We start from the raw sequence: 22,982 nt of genomic DNA, 5'->3' as shown, positions 1-22,982 counted from the left end.
GATACAGTACACGTAGTATGTTTACACACAAAATAGGAAGTAGAAGCCAGATTTTTTCTTTGTGGTGGGTGCTGGGTGACCTCTCAAAGCACCACACGGCAGAAATAAGCACTACAGTAATGTCCTGTACTCGAAAAAGGTGCACTCAATACAAAATCCAACTTACAGCAATGTCAGATATTTTTCGACACTACAAAAATAAAAGTTCATATCTACCGTTTTTCGTAACTTTGTTATACTTTTGTATACTGACAATAAAGAGTTTTTATTTTACTGCAATTCTGTTTGTATTTGTAGATCTATAGTTGTACATTTGTTACAGTAGTGTATTCTCGTTCAGTAATGGCATCATATTGAGGTAAGGTTGCATGTCACTCTAATTCAGTTCAAAGAAAAAATAAAACTACCACAAAAAAACTCACTTTTAACAACGAAAAAAAAAATCGAATCGAAAATGCAATAAAGTTCTGAAAATCGCAATTAGGTTTTTTCCAAAATTGTTCAGCCCTATTGGATACAGTCTTTAACTTTTGGTTCAAAACCTTGCCAATACTGCATTAGCTTTTGTCAGGTGCAGCACACAATCCGATTCCACCTGGACTGCAATGTTTTGGCCCCTTGTCCCCCAACATGTGGTCGGCCCAGAAATATTTGGCTTATAAAAAGGATTTGTTGCAGTGAGCTGTTCTTGCCTGTAAACAGGGCTGCTCATTGTAAGAAAAAAGGTCTGCTGCTCCTCATTGCCCTTAATAAAACTACATTTCAAATATAATCACCATGTGTGGCCAGCACTTTTTTTTACTGTTTGCAACCAGCCAGCCAAAGGCCTGCAATTCATTTTTACTAGGCTGACGCAGTGTGCGAGTGTGCAAATGCATTACACAAACCCATTTTATACAGATAAGGCAGTAGTTCTTAGACACATTAAACAGTTCTGGGTATGTCATCTGGTTAAACTGTTAAAGTGAAGCTTACTTTTGGTGGGTGAACGGAGCCGCCGTTGAGTGGGAATTTAATGATATGGGTATAATACAGACCTAACTGCAGCCAAGCATTGTACTCTTCTACAAACGTTGGTACAGTATTCCCTCGATTTTCACGGTTAATCTGTTCCATAACCACCCGTTTTTTAGTGAATTTATGCTAAGTAGAAACCATATGACAAAAATAATGCACCGAAGACGCAAAGTCAAACCGGGAAATGGCAAGGTAATATTGAACATAGCAAAAATGTAGATAACAACAGGTGTGGGATTTAAAATAATACATTTTTCTGGGGAAGGTGCCTGATGTTAATAATGTGAATCTTTCCAGTTAATTAGATCCACTGCTGAAAATAACTATGTTGTTTAAAAAATCTTCTGTATCTTTCCAAATGGTCAACTAATAGCCTCAGAAATATTTATCACCATCCGATGTTTTCAGAGGTGATTGTGATCACTACCAAGGACGTCCAGAAAATGATCAGCACAGACCCCAAACTTAAGATGGACATCAAGATGAAACTGGACTTTGTTTGCATCCCTGAAGATGAAGACATGGGCACGGCTGATGCGCTCCGACACATCCAGGCCAAAATCAAGGTATCACAAAAACATTTACTGTAGACCCCTGGGTATAATAATAATTCGTTTGGAGGTGCAAATCGCTAGGTAAAATTGAGGCATTGCGGGGAAGTAGTAATATGGTATTAAGCTGATGTGTTCCGAACTCTTGTACCTCAGATAAAAACATTAAAATGGTGTATACATTTTAAACATTAATAGTAAAATAGTAAAGTAGTACTACTTATGTGTTATATATGTGTATTTAATCAAAAAGAATTGTAAATATACTCATAAATGTTTTTTACCTTTTGGTGTCCAGTGACCTGAGCTGGCACAGTGAAGTTAGTGGGTGGATGCAGATGGGAGAGAACATAGAGGATTAAAATTAAAACTGATTAAAAACTTCCTCTTGTGAAGACTTTCTTGCCCTTAGATGTTGTTGCTTTGATCACATCCTTATTCTTAACTTTTGTCCCGATTGTTGATAGGTTACGCCCATATTCCTTAGTGAAGCTAACGATGCATGTTCCTTCTTCGTATTTCTTGATAATCGCATGCTTAATGTCCATGGATATTATGTTTTTGCTTCTCTCTATAGCATGAATTTCTTGGACCCATACCTAATAAATACAGTATTGTATTTCACTAACGCAAAGAGATTCTGAACCGAAACAAGTGTGAGAAAGGAATTGTGGGAGGTTGTTCTGCCAAAAGCATTTTTGCATCTCCAGGAGTCTGTCACTTAAACCAATCGTAGACCAGCGTCTTTTATGACGTTTTCTTATATGCAAGAATACCACAAACTTAACGTTTTTGGGGCTGGCAAACTGATTTGTTGTTGGATGTTTTATGGCGGGGAAAATGCCCTAATGAGGGGATGAAAAGTATCATATTCTATATTACAACATGAAAACATCATAATGTAGGGACGTTATAACCCAAGGGTCGGCTGTGGGCATCTGTCCCAAATGTGTTATACACATGTTTTCAACCATTTTGCTGGTGTACTGTGGAAAATTATCCAATTTGTGTGCCTTTGCGGTCTTGCGGAAGCTAGTTTTCATTTGTATTTACTTTTACGAATGATGCAACAGCACTAACTGGTGGTGTCCCGTTGGATTTTCTTTAATGCAAGAAATGTGCTTGGGTCAAAGAAGGTTGAAAAACCGTTATGCACTCAGATTTAGCTATTGGCAATAAAGATAATAATCAAAATATAAAACCTTCATCTTCAAAGATAACTGTGCTGGATATCTAAACAGCTAAATCTTCTGCAGCCCCACAAAATAACAGGAAATATTGTATCAACATCTGGTATTTCAGGCTATAAAAGGAGTACTGATATCCATCTGTCATCACTTATTAATATTTTAGAAGAAAGTACAGTTGTCAATGTTGAATTTGGACCTGGGCGATGTAACAATTTTTTTTTTTCACGATATAAAATTTCTGATAATTGGTTGTCAAAAATTATCACGATAATTATCACACATTGTTTTCATTTTGAATTTTAACTTTAATTTTTGCCCCTGAGTGAAAGTTGACCAAAACACTCAATAATTTGATGTCGTATGGTGGGGGAAATGCTGTAATGAGGGGACGAAAAAACAACCTGTGCTCTACTGTATTTTGTCACACAACCTAATCTAACAAACGCAAATATAACATCAATCAAAATCCGTATAACTGAAAAATTCTGTATTCAAGACTCTGCCTCGATCAGTAACCGTCTTAATGCTGTCTTCGTTTTAGCCGGTGTGTACGGATGCATTATGGCAGGTTGAATATGCCCCCCTCCCAATCTGTTATTTATATCTTATTCCAGAGATTCTTATTTACCCATGGCCTAAAAATTCTTTATTTAACCCGTAGTGTAACCACACACAACGGGACAAGTTTCCTCATGCTCCCGCCGAGGATGTTGGAGTCCGTAATCCTTTGAGCAGCCAGCTAGATTAAAGGCATTGAGTTACACACACTCTCACACTGGAGGGTGATGAGTGAGGGACTGTCACCATGGCCTGCCAAATCCCAGCAGCGGAATCATTCAAACTGTCACTCTGAATACAAAATAGACACTAAGACGCACCTTTGCAAACACTCGTCCCGTCTTTTTATACTAACAACACCTCTTTGAGGGGATTTTGTGTTATTGATCAAACAGAACAATCCATTCGCAGAGAGATGTTCTGTTCCCTGAAAAGGGAGATTACAAGCAGCGCGTTTTATTATGACTAGTGCAGCTGCCTGATTGTTGCCATCATTTTTCACATTTAAGCTCAAAGAGTGAAAGGTGTGCTTAAAGTGCAATTTTCTTTTTTAATCTTTGTATTCTGTAAGCCTCTCTGACATTTTTAGGACTGCTCACTTTTAATCACCTGGCAGGCAAGAGTGTGTATCCAGGCTGACTCAGCCTCTGCAAATGTTTGTCGACTTCCAAACCACACTCAGAAAAAGATAGACTTTGGGCCAAAATGGAAAAAAGTTTTTGGAAGTCTGATTGATAAATAAACCAGTGTGTGATATACAGTATAGTGACCCCCTAGTGATACTTGACTCATTTGAATAACACACTTTTGAGTCAAATTATAGGCCAAAGCATGTGTATTACAACATAAACGTGAATTTAGTTGTCAAAATTGGTAATTATATCACACAACTTGCGACGCTTTTGAAGAAGCGGACATGTTTGGCTGCTGTCTTACTACTACAGAAGCCCAAATGACGATTTTGCCAAGATAGCTGATTCCGATGGCGGTATTAGCACTCAACAGCCATTTACTGCAAACAGCTGAGCCCTGCCTGTAATGGTAACCTAGTCCTATTATTCAGGCATCATTCACATTTTTTTTACTTTTTCCTTACCTAGCCAATCATGTTAGCCATTTGGCCCACAGAAAAAACTGTTAACACCCCAAAATGCCGGCAAAGCACCCAGAGTAATTTGATTAGGTGAGCGGTAGGGATGGGCATAGCTATCCACAGAGGGCAAGCATTCCCTTCTGTCTCTTGCCCAGTGCTGTCTGCGCTGAAGGTAAATACGTCTGTATCCTCGTTTGCAGAATTGTTATTTTTTACAAAAGGACTTTGCTCTCGCCTTCAAACCATTATTTATGACAAAAATGACGGTCAAAATGACACTCTTAAGTAATTTCAGGAGGGGGACACATTTTTAAGTGAAATATTTCCAGTATATGGGACTCTGGCATTATTATGATTATTTTATAGATTTTATCAAATTAATTAAACGTCACACAGTAAAATAAAATACCCTGAGGAATAAGCTCTTCTCTGGGGAGCGGGTTTAGCGGTTTTGTTGAATTTTGCCTTAAAAAATGTATGGTGTGGCTCTCTCCCCCCCAAAAAAATCAAAATATTTTGCTTTTATGGCTCTTTGAGTCAAAAAGGTTCATGAACCCTGCACTAGGTCTTCACAAATGGTTCTTAGAAAGGAACATAAAAAAATGAAATTAAAATAAGCTAGTGTGGCTGCGTGTGTGGCATCGTGTGTGTGTGGTCCTGACCTGTCCAGAGATGGTGGCTGTTGAAAGGCCAGAGTGTCTCTCTCTCCAGCTGACTCCACTCTACCGTCGCCTGGGATGGTCTGTGTGTGTGTGTATGTGTGTGGGTGTGTGTCTGTGTTATGTGTTGTGTCTTAAAGCATGTGGACCAGCATGGTTGTGTGTATTAAGACGGAGCATAGACTTGAAAGGTCTCCGGGTCGCCGTGTCAGTAGATCTTCTGCAGACGGCCACAGCCTTGCAGCCTCGCAGCGGCAACTTCCTGTCGCCGAGTCCAGACTCTGTGGTGCTATGAGTTGCCAACGGGTCAACTACGTGACCCTCAAACTCATCAGATGCTCTACTCGTTGAGATGCCGATCCTAATTAATGCATTCCCTACTGATAACCAATAAAAATCCTGCTCCTGGAGACCGATACCCATGCCGCTAACTTTTTTGTAAACTGCATGCTACATTTAGAAAAGATATAAACCTGCAAAATCAATTCATGTGTTTCTTTATTTTTGTTGACAATTGAGAACGTTATACAGCTTCAATAAACATGTCTCCTTGACTTTATTAATCAATCAATGGATACTTACTTGGTTTGTATGGATTAGCTTTAATGACTAGATATTATGAGCACCATAACATTTACGTAAATATTGCAGAAATTGCATAAGATTGTGGATGTGTTCATAATGCAGAGATTCGCCACTTCTAAACATATAAGTGTTATAATGTCGAAGTGTCCTTGGGCAAGACACTGAATCCCTAATGCCCCCAATAAGCATGTAGGCGCCGTGTGTGTGTGTGTGTGTGTGTGTGTGTGTGTGTGTGTGTGTGTGTGTGTGTGTGTGTGTGTGTGTGTGTGTGTGTGTGTGTGTGTGTGTGTGTGTGTGTGTGTGTGTGTGTGTGTGTGTGTGTGAATGGGTAAGTGTGAAGCACATTGTTAAGCGCTTTGGGAGGTCTTCATTGACTTGAAAAGCGCTATATAAATGCAGACCATTTACCATTGATAATACACGCATGTCAGGGCTTAGAGAATATGCCACTCATTATGATAGCTGTACACATTAGCAGCTTTATCAAATCAAAATCAAAACAATGACACACACCTTAGCCAAGAAAGAAACTGGGCATCAAATGATTTTATGATGTATTGTGAATGCCTTTTATAAAAGAAAAGTTACTTTAATGGAAACAATCCCCACCAGGAAGGAAGACACCATATTCACAAAGTTGCTTTTCGAACGCACTCAATCTGACATTTTGATTATTCAAAAATATATATATTTCTGGTCTGAATCTTATTACTTTCTTTTATTTTTTTCTCTTTTATGCCAGATGTTTGTCAAATCGGTCAAATAAGCTTTACTTAACAAATGCTAATTGTATAATTTATCACAACCATGGTTGATAAAACAAACTAAAAAGAGGAATGTATCCTAAAAAAGACAGATGAATAATACTAAAAGGATTTAAACTTTTATTAAGATGTGTATTTATGAAAATGCTGACTTTCTATACAGTGGAGATATAGTGGGCCTAAAAAAATTCGGCCCAGTCCAAGCCTAAAAAAATAACTTGATTTGAGAGTCTGGAGCAAACCCCGAATTTTCATATTTTATTTGTGAGGACTCAAGAGGAGAAAAAGTGTGATTTGGGCCGACGTATGTGCGCCGCCACTAGTGTTACAGAGCAGACTAGCATGCGGGGATGCTCCAACGAGTGTGTATGTTGCGCTGTGCGAAACCTTCACAAATAAAAGGAAACACGTTACACCTGACGAGTGAATGATTTAAAAGATTAAAAAAAAGGCTGCGAGAGAAGCTCGGCTGAGGCTCGACCCGAATTTCGGGTCTGGTTCGGGGCCGGGCCTAAGATCTTACCATACTAGTAAACGTTTGATGATCATAATTTCAAGTGTCATTGTAGTAATAATTTAGCCTTTTACATTTCATCCTTGTTATAGCACAGTCAAGGTATCCCTGTCAGTTCCTAATGGAAGGATTAGTCGTCATGCTGACAGCTTGCATCACTAAGTAGACAAATGGCGCAAGTGAACTTATATGCACACTTGCTTTGAGGTTAAAATAAATGCTCCCTCTATTGCACTTCTAAAGATGTGTAGCACATTTCTCAATAGCTTTAATAAAATACTCAGAAATTGAATTTCCTCACATCATCTTTTGCACCCAGTTTATTTTTAAACAAAAAATTTAGTTGTAGTTTTAAATATTTCTTTTCAGGTGTAGATTTAGACCTCCATAGAAGTGAACTGAGTTTTATTTGAATTTATGTAGGTGGCCATGTTTATTATCATTTAGAGGCCTTGCTTGATTTTCCCCACATCCAATCACCGTCCAACTGTCGTTTCTGATATTTGATTTTGGGTCTCTTTTAAAAAAAGGAAGAAAAAACGAAATAATTCACGGTAAAAATACGTACCTTGTCTTCGTCCCGTATGAATAATGAAACTGATAATAACAGGGTATGAGGAGAAAGGGGAGAAGGGCAGGGAAATCACATTATGAAAAAACAACAACATTATACATAAAAAAAAATCCCATTTTAATTTTTTCAATCCTAAAATTCCTTCAAATAAACAAAGAAAGAATGGAGAAACTGTTAAGTCAAATAAGAAAATTTGAAATAAATCAAATGTAAAATAAATCGCAAACTTGGAAAAATAGATTTTTTCTGAGTGAAAGAATAAAAGGAGCACTACAACGCTGACCACTTGATGAGGATCACTGTGACTTAGTAATGACTAAAAAGTTAAACTTTTGTTCCATGGGACCGTATACCGAATGGTAGTTTGAAAAAAAAAAACCTTAATTATGATAGGAACTACAATAGTGAATTTTTATTTGTTTATCTTACAAATCTATTGAGGGCATGGTCCTGATGCTTTGGAGCAGTCCATTTCTTTTCCTCACACTTATATACTGTCTGGTTTAGTGACATGTAGCAAGTTTTGCTTTGAGGGATTTAATCTCCTCATCAAATCATTACACAGTGATTTTAATTAAATAATTTGTATTTATTAATTTTTACATAACTAACAGAAGTGTAGCAAAACATCACAACTAATTTCCTCACTAAAAACATTTTTGAGCAATTGTATTATGGCTTATTTCTCTTTGGTGAGCCTAAAAGGTAAAGTATTTTACCTAAAATACGTATGATATATACACCCATCTCTTCATTAATGTTATGAATCTCTCATCTGCAATTTTTCTGCCCTAAGACGGACATCCTGGTGTTGAGTTGTGACGTGATCACAGACGCGGCTCTTCACGAGGTGGTCGATCTATTCAGGGCCCACGATGCTACGTTGGCAATGCTGATGGGCAAAGCTCATGAATTTACAGAGACTGTCCCTGGCCAAAAGGGCAAAAAGAAAGCAGGTAAATGAATGGCACACACTTTTGTATGTGAGATTTTTCTAAACTAATTATGAATACATTTCCTTTTTCTCCAGCTGAGCAACGGGATTTTGTTGGTGTGGATCAATCAGGAAAGAGGGTCTTGTTTATGGCCAATGAGGTGGACTTGGAGGACGGCCTATCAATAAGGAAGTCCATTTTAAACAAGTAAGCTGATACACTTAAAAAGCTTTATTGCACAGACATACATTTTGATGTGGGGATTACGAGGTGAATTTGTCATATGGAAGGGTTTTAAGACCTATGGTAATTGGTTCCAAATCCCTCGAACATTGGGTAAAAAAGAAAAAAAGAAAATAGTAAACTGTAGGTACTACTTAAATGTAATGTGTGTGAGTATGATTAGATAACATTATAAATAAATATACATAAAATGAAAAAAATAAAATTAGATTTAGCTCTGGTATGACGTGACTTGAGCTGGTATAGTGGAGTATTGGATGGATGTAGAGTGGGAAGTAATATATTTATGATAAGAGCCACATGAGCTGCATGTTTTTGGAGTTGCTCTGCTCAATTACAGGTGAGTCCAATCACCTGGGTCATTATCAAGCTCCCACTCAACTTGCTAAAAAGCTTAAAATTTGCATCACCTGAGTTGGGGACGAGCAACCTCCAAAACATGCAGGAGGACTGGGTTGGCCCTTAAAGAATATTGTTGCTTTGATTGCTTCCTTATTCATATTCCATGTCATGATCTTTCGTTATGGCCGTATTCCAAGAATAACAACGCGTTTGCCTTCTTCATATTTCTTGGTAACCATAAGCTTTGGTTCCATGGTTATTATGTCTTTGCTTCTCCCTTTAGCATCACTAAACATCTTTGGACCCATAACTAATAAATACCACACACTGAATACAGTATTTTATTGCACTTACAAAGAACACTAGATTCTGAACTGAACGAAGAGAGAGAAAAGCATTTTGGGAGGGTGTTTAGCCAATAGCGTATCAGCATTTTCATGCCTGATGCAAACAAGAGCAGACTAGCTTCTTATAGAATGTTAACCGAGAGTATGAGGCATGCAACTCGCACAGTCATACCCAGGAACACTGAAAGGTCTAAATTTTGTAGGTTTTTGTGCAGGAAAAAGTTTTGTTTGCTGGTGATGTTGTATCGTGAGAAAAATGCCATAATCATGGGCTGAAAAACATCGTATTTCACATCATAACGTGAAAACATAATAAGGTAGGGACACAGTAAAACGGGGGTCTACCATACTGGGATATTTTATTGGGATCAATAAATAACCCGACTTCCCCGGTATATAAAACGAAATGAAAACCTATAGGACACCCTTTCTGCTTCATTAGAGGACCAGATGTCCGTTTCTAATCACTGTTTCTGTAGCTAGTGTGTGGGATATTTGTTACAGGAAGGGAACGTGAGGTAGATTTTCATTTCCACGTTCTAAAATGCATGTATGCATGAGAGCAGCGTTTTGGGAGCTCGTAAATACTTCAGGGAGCCAAAGCCACTGTAAATTCTGGAAAATTAGAGCAGGGTCCAGAGCAGCTGCTTGCTAGCGGCCTTGCACAGAGACCCATTCATCCATTACCTTACAAACATGGACATCTTGATATTGTATGCAAGTATTTTTCACAGAATCCCTCCAGACCACATGTAAATGCATCCAAGACGTCACGATGCTTGCAACTGATGGACACATTTTTGGTGATGTTATCTTGATGTGGCTTTCATAGGCTTTTAAACAAGAGCTAGTTGATGAGGCTCAACATAAAATGTTATCACTGAGTCTAAATAGTTACGATCTTAATCTATTTTTACACAAACCCCCCCACAGCACACATTTAATTAGTTTTATTGATAGAATTGCATCCTTTGCAAAGAATGCCTTTAGACCTGGTCCAAGAAAAGCTAGTGTATTTTCCTGTGCCACTGTAATTAACACATACACATGGTGCACTTGATAATAGAGCACAGGTTTTACATACAAGCACCAACACTTCACTCTTTACCGTTATCATGGTGTCCTCTACTACCTCCAAAGTGTCTGGCTGTCAAGAATTTTAATATCCGGAGTTTGGGATTTTTTTCCAAGCTGCTCATAAGTAGTTTGTGTAGCAGGACTGTTTTATGCATCTGTTTGCCTGTAGCTTGAGCCTTTGCTGATTTTTAAGTTTTTTTTGTTTTTTTTTGCCTACAATTTGTTTTTTAAGTTAGCCTCTCAGTTAACTTTGTTGAGTGATTATTGGATTGTTTTTTACCCTGACATCCATCTTAATATTCTTGCAGTTTTTGAATAAGTATCTGTAAGAATATCAAAAATCTTACTAACAACAGACTCTATTTTTAAAATTACTTTTCTCTATGATGTCAAATATTTGGTTTCACTTTTTTGTCCGCATTCTTGTTGGAATCATCTACATCTGCATCGACAAAATTGTTGTTTGGTTGGATCTTTTAACCATTACCGTAGTGCAGTGGTTAGCACTTTTGCCTAGAGTGGACAAAATACAGTTAATAAAAGATCCCAGAATTTTTTTTTCCTAAATTGTTTGATAGGCCCTTTGAAAGTATTCCCTCAATATTGTACCCATTAGTCGAGCTGCAACAACAAATTATTAAAATCGATGTTTAAAAGCGGTGGCAACGTATTAGTTCATTATTTCGTTATGCCGCGCTATTTATGCATCACTCAGCACATCGCGAAGCCAGGCTACACTCAATTCAACTTATGAAACATGATGGACACGAAGAAACCAGTTCGACCAAAGTCTGCAAAAGTGTAAGAGAACTTCACACTACACAAAACAAAAACAATAATTTGCCACTGGAGAACCACGATGGTGAGCCAGAAATCAAAACCAAGACATAGAGTCACCAAAGAGGATAAAGGGAGCTCAGAGTAGCCACTTCATTATTTGTTTTTATTCGTTTTGTATTTGCGTTTTTAAGTGTGGAAACGTAACCTTTGTCTCTGGTAGGTAGCTGTTTGCTTTTTAGCTGATTCATAACTGCACGTGTGTGTGTTAGATACTTTTTATTTCAGTTAAATAATCTTAAGCAGTGTTTAATTGTGCTTCATTAAAAAATCTCCACTTTCAAAAAATGGTGGGAAGATTGAGCATCAATATTTATTTTTTTAATTTTAATGACAAAGTCTGTGTAATTGAGGAAACGTAACATTAGTCTCTGGTCGCTCGCTTGATGTGCGACTGTGTGTGAGTGAGCGAGATACTTTTTATTTCAGTTAAATGAAAGAATGAAGTTTATTTGGGCACAGCATAAAAAACACCAGTTAACTAAAGAGAACAACACATTATTTGCACCAGACACACACACAAAAATCAGCTGAACAATACAATATTATCATAAACATGTGCCCAAAGGGGGTAGGCTTAAGAGTGTGCAATTCTGCTATATAAAAAAGCTCAAGTTGCATACAATTGTGCTAATAACTTTAAGATTAAGCATCAAGGTTTACTTTTCTGGCAAAGTCTGACTGATTCCTCGTAAATTTTGCCATAATAATACTCATTCGTTCTAATCTTAATAGAAGACTGCAAACAATGACAAGCTTCATGATGAAAAAGACACATAATGCATGCCACAGCAAGCAGCTGTCACTATTGAGATCCTCATTGACATGCTGGCATTGCACTGCAAAGTTCTAAAAGAAGAAAGTGAGTAAGTTGGTGATCAAAGGTGATAATGGTTACTTTTTGCTCGTAAGGGTTTTCAATTTGCATTTGTTCATTTTTCCAAAAGCTCGTCCCTTTAAACGACAAGCATACATATTTTTTTGCACTTTGTAAAAGACTTATACATTTGCAGGCGTATACCATTGATTTCTATGTATTTTTGTTTATTGAGATATTTGACAAACACTTGGAATGTAATTGTTCATACGTGTCATTGGGTTTCCAGATTTGCAATGATTTTTTGTTCCAAAACCTCATGTCCTTTAAGCAACACTTTATATTAAAAAAGTATATATTTGCAGGTGTATAGCATACGTTTTGTATGGATTTTGTTTGTTATTTGAGAAACACGTATTTGTTATTGTTTATTATTGTAGAATATTCTGTTTTGTGCACTATTTTCTTAGTTGTCCACAACATTTCAATATTTGAATGAAGAAGAGGAAATTAATAACGGTGTGATTCATTGATTAATCGAAAAAATCGTCAGATTAATCTATTATTAAAATAATTGGTAGTTGCAGCCCTACTCAGGTTAAGAATACTGTAATTCTTCTCCTTTGATATGCGAAAATAGGCAAAGTAATCCCCCACATTTTAACCATGCCTCTGCACTGAGGCCGCAGACTATTAAGTGAGAAGCAGCGAGGGAATACAGTAATAATAATTGTAGCGATTATTAAATTAAAATATATGTATATTTTTTTAAATTATTTAAATTCGATATATATTTCAAATTAAATAATACAATATTCCTGAAAACAATGTAATTGTATTAATTGATTGCAAAACAATTAAACTATTCAATTATAAATTAATGAAGAAGCTTTTTTGAATCTGTTTCTAATTATTGCACAACCTCTGTCTTTCAGGCTGCATCTCCCAATAAAGACTCTGGTAATTCACCCATATCAAAAATGAGATTTGAGTCAAATTTGTTCTATATAATGTCTCATTTCATTAAATAAAAGAAGAATTTGTGATGACATAGTATTTAGGAGGTTTGATTGCAAAATGTTAGATTTGGCAGTCACATCAGGGCAGCTGCCTTTTCTAATTTCCAGTTGGCTTTGAACCTTTTTATACATGTTTATTTCATTATGTGACACAGCAAGGATTGAGCTCACTTTCCAGATCGTAAGTATGCCAGACTATCTTTGTTCCACCAGCAGTGGACCATGTGTGGGTTTCAATTGTATTAAAAAAAATGTATTGGAAAATCTCGGTATTAAGGGAATCGCAAAACCTGCACAAGTCTTTTTACTTTGCGGGCTAGAACCCAAGATCCAAAATAAGTCCCTCGGTCATGGCGGCTCAGCTGAGGAAATTCGACAAATAAGGGTAAGCTTTTTGTAACGTCCGACCCAACTGCTTCCAACTAAACTTTAACATATATTCTGAATCATGCCTTGTGTTTTATAGCAAGTCGTCTGATTGTATAATGCAAGGGATAAAAAAAAAAACTACCTGCTTCTTCCCTAGAACAATTTATGTTCAGGCCACAAACATACGGCTTAGATTGAAGTATTCCCTTGCCATTTTGCGATTGGACTTTCGTGTTGGTGCATTGTGGATTTTTATTATTATTATTATATTACTCTAGTCTCTCGTTGCTGCAGTTATTGGAGACCAGAACCTCACATCATATGCAAAAATCTGCGAGGTACATTTACACCATGCATTCTGCCAGCCCCACTCACGGCTATAGTTGACTGGGTATAATGAATTGCGGCAGCAGGGTGCTTTTTATCTTAGAATGGAAAGAAAGCTGCCAGGCATGACACAAATTTGCTCTTGGCCCCCGCTCAGCAGTAGTCGACTGGGGATAATGGATCGAGGCAGAAACCGCTGTTCATTTTAGGCTGGCCAATACGATCGCCATTGCTCTCAGTAACAGTTGACTGGGGAATAATGGATTACAGCCACATGTGTGCAATTTATTACATGTAATACAGAGCAATCAAATACTAAGAATCGTTCTCAGTTCAATACGCCAGATAACAGCAAATCACTACATACTGATATACTATGAAAACTACGAAGATTTAAATGATTTAGCGAGTGCCATCTAGGGATCAATCAATATCACAAGTGCTTTATGAAGCATTAGCTGTCCATCACTATTTACATTTGAATCACTAAACATTAAACTAAAAGCACAACACGCTTTACATTTAAAACCATTTGCAGTTTTCGTAAATTCATAATGGATTGGTTGCCATAAGTCAATTGCAGTATTTTACTCATGGTGCCATTTTTTTCATTTATAAAACAAAAATAAATCCCATTTCACTTCTTACCTACATTTTTTTTGTATAATTAGTCAATAAAGCTGACTGGAAAACTCAATTAGTGGAACATTGCTAACCATTTGGGATTAAGGTTTAATCATCTTGAAATAATACATAATAATAATAATAACAATACTAATCACAATAAAACAGTTGAAGATTATTACCAGTGTCTGAAATAACGTCTGCCCAGACACCCGGGGCGTGCAACTTTTGCGTCGGGCGTACAACTTACAAAACGTCTCCGCCCGGGTGACTGACAACTTTTTCAAGGAATATATATATATATATATATATATTTTTCAAATCAAACGTTTGCTTAATTTCGAAATCTTCGTTCAGTTTGGAAATTTCGGTTCGTTTTGCAATTTGCTTACTCGGCGGAAGCCTGCATCGAATAACTTTGTGCTTCCGGACTTTCCCAAACGTTTTAAGGCTTTTAATTTGCATATCATTTTCCAAAGTAGACGCACAGAGAACACAAATGAAATGGAGAAGTGGTTAGGAATCAAGCCAATACCTCAGCCCCAGAAGAAAGATTCAAAAGAAGCTAACAAAATTGATGACGCTACAAAACATAAACGTACTTTAAAAGCATCGTGGAAAGAGGAGTTCACGTGGCTTGTAGCAGATGACGCAACCTAAACATTGCCTGAATTAAGACAAGTAAATACAGGTACATACTGATGGCAGATGGAAAACAGCGATTTCATATACATGCAATGAATGTTAGAAGTAGATTTATAATGAACTTAATTTTAAAGCGTTGTTCTGTTATATATGCTGATTATCAATCCTTAATACTTTACAATTCGTCCTCTAATTGTGTTTCAAGTTTTGAAAAATGGGGCAGGCAACTTTTCAGAGTTGTGCTGTCCGGGAACTTTTTGTCATGAATTTCAGACACTTATTGCCTCAATTTTCATGGTTATTTTGTTTGAATTCTATCAAGTGAATTTACACAAAGTATAAACCATATGCAAATACTTAGAATTTTCTGTAGTTTACTGGGCCAGTTTATAGCAAAATACGAAACATGTATTTTCTATGAAAACTCTAACAATTAAAAAAAAAATCAAGCGCTGATCATTTTTTTAAATGAAAATGTCATTCTTTCAAATCTGTTGATTAAATGGATTAAACAGTTATTTATACCAAATTCGGACAATCAAGTAATTATTGATAGCATTGTAAGGAACCACTTTCAAGCTAAACATAGCGCTCTTAAATGCTACTAGAAATGTTTTCCTAATCTGAAAATTCTCTGTATTCTGAACCACGAGTGTCGATATTTTGCAGCTATGTCACTAACCCAGTGCTTCACTGGAGAGTATTTCTCTTTTTTATTTCCACATCCAAATAAGGAGACTACAGTAACATTTGTACATTTAGCTTTTGAAAACACCTGCTCTTGGTATCATTCTCCCACTCTGTGATGAACAGCAATGTCACAGATCCGGAGTCTGATTTCCAAGATAAACCTACAAGCATGCCATGTGAAAAAAAAATACTGTACATTGAAAACATGCACCGAGGAAGTCTTACCGTGTGTGTGGGTGCACATGTGGTTTTCAGCTTTTGAAAACTGAGGAACACACGCAGTATGATTGATGGCATTTGTTTGTAAAATACGTGTGACCGAGCAGTCCTCTCGAGTCACACTTGTCAGCCCAGCTAGGAGGTTTTGTTTTAATAATCGCTGCAAATTTCACCAGGCAGGGTTTGATGAAGTCGTTCTTGTTGTAGCCAACCAATTTCACTTCCTCACTGATGGTATTCCCTTTAGAAATTTGCATGAATGATGGGTGTTTTCACTGAACCAGAGTCCCAAAGAAAGAATTAACTGACTGTAAAGATGGTTACTACATTAGAGCATGTCCTAGTAACCGTCACTCGAAATCCCTAGCATATAATCGTTCCTGGGTGTGAGAAGAATTATGACCTCAGTTTAGTGAACCCGAGCTAGCGGAACATTTTGTTAAAACTTGTTGAGTGATGTTCTCTATTTAGCGCAATCAAAACATGCATAAAAACGACAAGGGAAAGTGACTGCCTGCTATTAATATTCAAGTAATTACCGTTTGACTTCTGATCCAAAACATTGGCAAAACAAAATGGCAAAAAATGGGAATCAATTTAGTAGCACTTCTTTGTTTGCTGTCTTTTGCATTTTGGAAAACAGATAAACCCAAGTGTGTCTGATATCAGTAACCATTACAATAGGAAATAAAGAGTTCTTATTATTTTATAGCGACTCCAAGTGGTGTAAAAATATTTCATTAAAATTTTCAAATAATAAGCAATAACACATATACTATCTCATTAACATTATTTTTTTTGGGGAGAGTTGTAGGTTTAGAAATGAATAACAAGCCACCCTGAATTTTAAGTCACAAGGTTAAAAAGCTCTAAAAATGAACTCATCTTTTTCCTACATTTAAAAAATAAAATCTGCAGGGAAATGTCTAGTAACCATGAAGACTGTGGACTGTGTCTGCAGCTGTCAGTCTTAATCAACTAGGAAAGCAGTCAATATTAATTAAATTGGCATTAGCATATACATTCAAGTGGCATTGCGGCTGAGTGATTAGCGGGTCAGCCCAACGGTGCAGACGTCCATGTTTCAGTTCCCTTGGCAACCGGGGAGCCCACTGCCCAAAGACTGATGGGATGGGCCCTAGCACCCTCACAACCCGCTGTGCAGAAAATGGATGGCTAGAACTAAAAAAGCTCACATATTTGACAGGGATCTTACTACTACGGAAGCCTGAATGATCATTTTGTAAAGGTAGCTTGTCCGGGTGGTGCTTTTAGCACTTTAGAGCCATGTGATGGTCGCCGAGTATCGTCAACTAGGCATCTTTTTGTCAACTATTTCCTTCTTTTTCCACTCAGTCAGCCACTTAGCTGCAGGCTATGACTTCACTAGCTTATATTGTTATTGTTAGCTGCTTCTGCTTAGTCCATCAGTGTCATTCGCCTTTCCACAACTGGTCGTTCAAACTAACGTCGTTGATTTCTGTGATTCAGCATCCCAACGCTTGACAAATGCAATCATTTACTGTCCTTTTTGGTATCTTCTTCCGCTAGCTGCTAAAGTTAGCCACTTACACCAGCTCTGACAAACTCAGATATTGGGTCTTTTCACCCGCTCTGGCTGTATCCAACTTGCTTTGTCTTTTGCTGTCGCTCACAAGAATTCACACACTCATGTCCTGTCGTTAGCTAAAATTCCTCCTTGCTCACGCTAAAAAAATATTGATTTCTTTCTAATTGTGCTTTTGTAGTAGCCTCTTTTCCAGATGCACTTACTTAAACTCCATTCTAAGTAAGAGTAAACTGATTGTGATTTATAACACACTGTCACTTTAAAGAAGCTGTGCGAATAGCCCAGTTTTGCATTTCTTATCCTTTTATAACCTATCAAAGGATTAAATACCACAGCTCCATATAAAAAAACAATCATTGAAAAATAATTAACTTGTGAAGCTCTAACAACAAATAAACAGTAATGGTCGTTGTCATGTGAATAAAACTTTTTGATTGTTATCTAAAGGATATCTAAAGACTTTCCTAAATCTGTCAAAATCACATGTATCTTGTAAAATATATATATTTCATTATTTCTTATCAGATTAATAACTGAAGATGTAAAACTGATGTCTGGAATTAATATTTTACATTTAAAAAGAAAAAAATATGCCTAGTGTTTTATTTTCTGCAACACTTTGTGCTAGATTTTTATTCTGTTAATTATAATGTATGTTCTCTTTGGATGATTGTTTGTTCGTTTGATATCAATGATTGAAACACAGCCATTAGTTTGTGTACTTTTTTCATTTTTCCTTTGTCTGCACAAATAGTTACAGACTGTCTGTCATAATTGTTTGTAATGCTCAGATCTTAGCCAAGCAGTCAGGCCTGCAGACATGATGCATCCGTCATTTTAAAGTGTCGGGACTTGCCAGACATTCTTTGGGTCTGTTTTGGAAATGAAAATCAAGGTTTTTGTGTTAAAGCTTCATGGCCTGCCATGCCTGCTTTTCATTTTGTGAAAACTTCATGATTGCTGTGTGGTAATGAGACACAGTCCTTTCAAATCGATAGCTTTCTACCAAGAAGAATTTCAAGAATCAAACCAAATGGAAAATGTTTAGCAACTGGTTTTGCCTTTTAGTATTATATTGCAAAAGAATTGGTGTCGAATGTTGTAGGAGGACAGACATCCCTTTTATTTTTATTTTTTTGAAACACACTAATAATTAAACAAGCTTTCAAAGAGAGGTATGCACACGACATAAAAGGGTGTGGGTGGATTTGTTTACTCAAGCCTGAAGCATGACTTGGTTTTCTTTGCCTGTCACTTTATAAATGTCATGTGTGTTTGTGTACAACCCTCTACTGACATAAACCTGTCTCCCCCGGTCATTGTCTTTGGGAAGGGGGCTTACCTTTAAAATAGTTAAACATTTGGGACCGGACAAATATGATCACAGTTTGGTTTTAAGTATACAGTTGGGAAACTCTTTGTGGTGTGTCTTGGGCAAGTACAGCCTGGCGGCACCCATCCCTCTCCATGCCGTTTTTTTAGATTTGCTCTCCTATGTAAAACAGATGGTATCAGTTTCCAATATTACCAGTAGCAGTAATTCTTTATTATCTCAAGCTTTGTGTCCATGGTTATTATTTTCTGGTTTCACCCTCTAGCATCCCTGCAAGCCTAGGGACCTGTAACGAAACCTTTTTTTATTTTCTTTATTTGTGAGACCAGACTGAACCAAGAGCGAGAAAGGGGAACATTGTGGGAGGAAGTTCAGCCAATAGCTTTTTTGTATTTTCATGATGCCGTGGCACAAACCAGCGTTTTATATAAGTTTGACGAATAGCAGACATGCATTTTAGATATATTACTTTCACAATCATACGCCCAAAAAAAGGTTGGTTTTTGGGCATTTGATAAATAGTGTTGTTGTTGATGTCGTATTGGGGGGAATGCTGTAACGAGGGGCCGAAAAAACAATATTTCATGACGGAACGTGAAAATAGCTGAAAGGTAGGGACGCTGGAATTCGGTACTCTACTATATTTATAGTTGTCTAGATTTTGTCATCTAAGTCATTCCCCAACATTTGACACTAAAATGCATCCAGAGGCCTTAAATAAAACTTTAAAAACAATTACAGGTCTTTAAAAGTCCTCAGGAGGGGAATAATTATAACTATAACTGTAAGAATTTTTGACACATCTTTTTGTTTTTTTTAAATTAAGGAATTTTTACCAAGTGTATGACAGAATCAGCAGGTTTTTTTCCTGATGCATTTCATTGGTAAAAATACTAATTTAAAGGAAAAAACGTAAAAAATACACATGCGTTCCCGTTTTAGAAATTTGCCACGGTGCTTGTGGAAGAAGAGTAAGGAGTACTTGTTCTAAATGGGTTAATTCTTTCCTTTACCACTTGAAAGTTTGCATTTATTTTCAGTCCATAATTTAGGAGGCTCCATCCTATTTCAAGCTGACTGCTACTTTTTGTTATTAATTAATGCCATAAACACACAATTTGTTGGGCATTTCTAAAATCTATCCATCTACCTTGGTCATATCCCTCAAGAGGGGTGACCGACAGTAAGACAAACACATACAATAACAAAGAAACTAAAAGGGAAAAAAATGGCAAAAATACACACAAACATTTTTGGACCTTCCTCTTTGTCTCCTTCCATTTACTTCTGCTCTGTAGATCCTCTTCAACATTCGCTCCTCATCCATCCTCTCCATGTGTCCGAACCAACCGAGTACTCTCTTATCCACACGTTTGCTCAGTTCCACTACTACTCCAGTTCTGTCTCTCACAATTTCTATTTATAAAACAACTTATGTTATTCCCATGTTGTTATTATGGTATTAACAAGTTGATTATTGGAAGTAGGGTTAAATAGACTCAGTCAACAACTAAAAAAAATGCTTTACTAAAAAATCACAATGACCCAGCACTGATGATCTACTTTCAAATTCTGAGCAGGTTCATGGACAACTTGGCTGTCCTGAGTGGGCACCCTGGTGCCTGTGGGCACCACGTTAGAGAACCCTGCCCTAAAATATCTACTATTATACATTCCATTTTTTTTAATACAATAGGAGTTATGCCGCATGGGTATATTGTTTTCATGGAAACAAGCAGCTCTTTGTTCGTGGAATCTCCTTACCATTTGAATAGCTTTATTTCGTCTTTATTTACTCAATTTCACTCACTTGCTACAAGATGCATTCATTTTCAAATAATCAACATAATCCCAAAAAGTCCATACTTCTGTTTAAGTTGTTTCTATTTGTAACACTTCCTATCTAATGTTTTATTTCTGCAGACATCCAAGGATGCTCATCAAAACAGGACTTGTGGACGCTCACATTTACTGCATGAAAAAGGCAGTGGTGGACTTTCTTGTGGAGAACAAGTAAGTTCTACCATACCAGCAGGTTAAAAACCGTCCGGATGTGATTACGCATACACTGCTTAATGTGTGGCAAACAGGGTTGGGTAGGGTTACTTTAACTGGATTACTTTCAATTACTTTTGGATTACTCCAATACTAAATATGCTAATAGAAGACAAAATAAACTAAATATGAATAAAATTACTAAATTTTGTGCAGGCTTGGGGAGTAAAGGAATACATAGAACAGCAAAAATGATGTTGGCAAGCTGTTTGGATTTATTTTAATTTTGTTTCTGTCACATTTTATGTTAGTTTTGCCAGAGATCAAAGCCAGGAGAGAACGCTTACCACGTGTTGTGAGTCATAGTTTTATTCATATTTAGTTTCTTTTGTCTTTTATCAGCATATTTGGTATTGGAGTAATCCAAAAGTAATTGAAAGTAATCCAGTTAAAGTAACCCTACCCAACCCTGGTGGCAAATGTGAAGTAGGTTTACATAGTGTGCAGGGCTTTGAAAGGTCCAGCTTGCAGGCTACTCTAGCAAGGTGTTAATTTGTTTTACAACGTGTCAGGGAGGCAGGCTATAAGGCCTTTAGCCTGTGAACGCTGTCACCTGGCTGCCCACTGCTCCACACCAGTGGCCAGACTGCTCTGAAATTGGTAAAGTGTTTGGGCCACTGTAGCTGAATTTACAAGGTTATTTTACTCCTAGATATCAAGTGTTATAATGATCTTTTCTTGCCTCTTTTTTTTTGAAGCTTTTTAAATTATTTTTCCTACAAATAACCGATAGAGTTCTGCTTCAGGAGACAGACACTGATAACGTTTTATTTTTTTTTTCTTCAACCCCTTAATGTTCCTGTAAAATTTGCCTAAATTACCAATCCAATTCGTACCCAAAGTAAATCGAATGCTGTTCTTGAGCCGTTTGAAGAATATGAACGGTTTTGTTTTTAAGGGTAACACTTTTTTCCCAAACTGAAATTATAATTGCAAGTGGTACTCAAATTGAGTAATCTGCGTTGGAACACACAGAAATAGAAGGTTTTCATTCTCACCTGAATTTCTTTTTGCAATTAAATGCCTGCACATGAGTGTAGCATGGGCTTCTTAGCTGGAATACAGGTGAGACAATAGCTTGAAGCCTTACCTGGTACCTTGTCTAATGTGATCAAAATCTAAACATTTTTTACAATTTTTTTATAAAATTATGTCAAAGCGTTTCCAATTTGGAGACGATCAGTTCGCAGCCCTAAAAAGTTGGCAACTGTGTATTTTACTTTGGCCAATTTCTAAACATTGTGAAATATTTGTAAATGTTTGACTTGTCTTTGCAGAAGTCAATCCACAATTGTGCACACTTGTGCGTGATAATCGCAATTACGCACGTTTATTTATGGATCTGATTTCAATGCAGCCTGTAAGATTGCATAAAAGTACGTTGGTAATTTCATTGGCTAACCAATGTGTCGATCAGCACTATTGGTTAAAGATTTTTGAAGCTGATGCAGGTCATGACTTTTTTAAATATAGACCCTCATGGGTAGTCACAGGCTGAGGACCGTGAAAAAAAGCTTGCAATTGGTTGAGGGTGGTGTCAATCAAAATTTCAGAAGCTAACAGCCATATTGGAAATCATGTTTGTTTTTAAAGGGTAGTTATGGAACGAAACGGACTGATTACAACAAGGATCATCAAACGATGCAGGAATGCTTTTCTTTCCTCTGTCGGCATTTTTGTGTGTTTTCGAATGAATAACTTCCAGGTTTTGAATTTACTGAACTCTCGTGAATGTAAGCAGACCATGTTTGTGTATAATTGTTTCATTAGTGGAATTTCACCACATTTGGTGAGTTATACCGGCTTTATAGTTTTTGGGTGTCTTGTTTCAGACAGACGTGAAGAGTATAATTTCAAATCATCATATCTTGAATCCCAAGAGTTTAAGCTTTCCAATGATATGCGGCATGACCTATTTCAGAGACCGGCGACATCGGGAAGACATGACTTTGTTTATTAACAGTCTGACGGCCCACCGGCGGAACGTTAAGGGGTTAACTGCATGTTATCTTAAAAAAAGAAAGAAAA

General features: G+C 37.0%; 1 protein-coding gene across 1 annotated transcript in view; it reads left to right on the top strand.

The window, feature by feature from the left end:
- eif2b3 (eukaryotic translation initiation factor 2B, subunit 3 gamma) overlaps positions 1–22,982 on the top strand; it is a 53,129-nt gene that overhangs the window by 5,561 nt on the left and 24,586 nt on the right. The window contains exons 3-6 of the mRNA XM_088356257.1: positions 1,426–1,583; positions 8,302–8,461; positions 8,536–8,647; positions 20,823–20,912. Of these exons, the coding sequence (XP_088212383.1) occupies positions 1,426–1,583; positions 8,302–8,461; positions 8,536–8,647; positions 20,823–20,912 (520 nt within the window). The remainder of the gene's footprint in view (positions 1–1,425; positions 1,584–8,301; positions 8,462–8,535; positions 8,648–20,822; positions 20,913–22,982) is intronic.

The sequence above is a fragment of the Urocampus carinirostris genome, chromosome 1 (genome assembly GCF_059441175.1).
Source record: "Urocampus carinirostris isolate Australia breed hairy pipefish chromosome 1, RoL_Ucar_1.0, whole genome shotgun sequence".
Lineage (NCBI taxonomy): Eukaryota > Metazoa > Chordata > Actinopteri > Syngnathiformes > Syngnathidae > Urocampus > Urocampus carinirostris.
Note: the sequence above shows the minus strand (reverse complement) of the source record. Positions and strands in the feature narration are given on the sequence as shown.